Source organism: Helianthus annuus, chromosome 2 (genome assembly GCF_002127325.2).
Source record: "Helianthus annuus cultivar XRQ/B chromosome 2, HanXRQr2.0-SUNRISE, whole genome shotgun sequence".
NCBI classification, from domain to species: Eukaryota; Viridiplantae; Streptophyta; class Magnoliopsida; order Asterales; family Asteraceae; genus Helianthus; species Helianthus annuus.
In genome coordinates this window covers 45,744,557-45,746,554 of record NC_035434.2, presented here as the reverse complement: position 1 = coordinate 45,746,554, position 1,998 = coordinate 45,744,557, and the positions used below count along the sequence as shown (strand labels likewise).

The 1,998-nt window shown below is 34.2% G+C and overlaps 1 protein-coding gene across 1 annotated transcript; it reads right to left on the bottom strand.

The window, feature by feature from the left end:
• Window positions 1–737: 737 nt before the first annotated feature.
• LOC110888648 lies at window positions 738–1,415 on the bottom strand. The gene has a single exon (XM_022136165.1). The coding sequence runs from the start codon at window positions 1,413–1,415 to the stop codon at window positions 738–740; it is 678 nt and encodes a 225-aa protein (XP_021991857.1).
• Window positions 1,416–1,998: the final 583 nt, after the last annotated feature.

The following is a 1,998-nucleotide window of genomic DNA, read 5'->3' as shown; positions in this document are numbered from 1 at the left end:
TATTCCTTCCTATTTTTTAAACATTGATAACTTTTTTATACGACATTATTTTTTAAAAAATTGCACCATAAAATCAATCATTTTTTTTATCTTTAATTTGAGCACCATATTACTATATAAAATATAAGATCTAAAAAAACTGTCTTAGATTTCTATTTTGTATAACATTTACTAGATTTTTGTGTTGAATTTTTTATACTAGATTTTTATGTTGTGCTGGATTTTTTTTTTTTGGTACAAGATTTTTTAATAAAAAAAAACCAAAATACGATTTTATCCTACCAAAATCGTATTACATTTCTATTTTGTATAATCTCCAAAATCCTTCTTAGGCTACTTAACCAAAACCCACTAAATGATTAAGTGCGTGCAATTGTATATTTAATCTAACAAATACATGAACTAGAAGGTGATCAATTATGGTTACCTGATGTTGATGGAATAGAGTAAGATAAACAAATGAATTTAGAAAAGCAAATACACACTCATGACTATTTGTAAACGTATGGGCGTATGGCTATATTTAGACAATTATTCTCTCACATAGATACAAAACATAAGAAACAAAAGGTGTCTGATTCCGTGCATATCTTAAGAATTAAGATGAACTAATATTGCAAAAACAACCATCCAGGGCTTATCTCTTAGGTGTCACACCTAGGACATCGTGACTTCAATAAACGAAAAAAAGACGTAACTAATTAGAGTTAACCAAAGAACTTGCAACCATAATCTCCTTACGGATTGAAGGAGAGTCTTCCAAGAATACCTTGCTTATACGGCAAATATGTTTTCTTCTTCATGTCATTCGAAACCGCCCAGTTCACATTGTAATGTAGCTCGTGAGCTGATACTCGCCCCCTTCGCTTCGACACTGATCCAGGGTTCCTGATATCTTGATCACACTTTCTAAAATTGGTAGAGTATTTCTTCAACGGGTCTCTGTCCATTGCTCGACCATCCGAAGCACTTCTAAACAACAAAAGATCCATCAAACTCCATTTTCTAGACCCATTATTTGATGAAGGCGCAGGAGATGAAGGCGCCACTTGTCGCCGCTGATAAGAGGTTCCAAGCGGGGACAACGATCTCGTTCTCCTGCTTCTTGAAGAATTTGAAAACCCTCTCTCTCTGCCTCTTTCTCTCTCACTATCAAAACGACAACTTACATCAAATGTAAAATCGTCGTCTTCAGGTAAGTTGGAGGGTGTTTTGGGTACTCCGGGTTTCTCTTCCCACGCAAACGGGATGGTGGCAAGAGAACTGGCGCGGTTAGCATCGGCTGCGATCAACAGCTCGTCAAACCCGCGATACAAATCCGTGAGTCGTGTGGGACTGGAGGGGGCGCTTGTGTAGCAAGTGTCAGCGTGTGATGCGAAACTGAAGTCGAAATCTGTAGGGGGAGCAACGTCCATAGTGGTATTAGTTAGGATGAGGTATGTTTTTGAAGAAAGTGAGAAACTAGCCTTGGAGTGTTGATGTTTATATAATTGGATCAAGGAAGAAGGTGAGAAAGCTCTTGAAACCAAGTCAAGTTGACTGAAAAATTAGAATATTGATCTCTTAATACATTATTATTTGTTATCTGCAACGTTTGTCTAATGTTGTTTTTAAAATTGTATTGTAAGGTCCAAGAAGATAGATTAATCTACAATTATTTGATTGATTTGGGACTAAAATATATCCGTGAACAAACTACCATGTTGATGTACTTTAGTTCATGTTATTTTTTTTTCATATTAATTGAATTTTTATTATGTTTTGTACAACTAGAGTTGGGAAAAAAATATTGATTCAAATTCAACATTGATCGAGTTATATACATCTTTGAGTGAGGCACTTGGCACATGTGGCAAATCCTTGCATTTATTTCCATATCATCAATACTTTTTATTTTTCATAATCAGATTGTTTTTATACCAAATCAAATCATTTCTAAACATTGATAACATATTATAAAAATAACTACTTTATTAGTTACAAATTTATTTAAGTCAA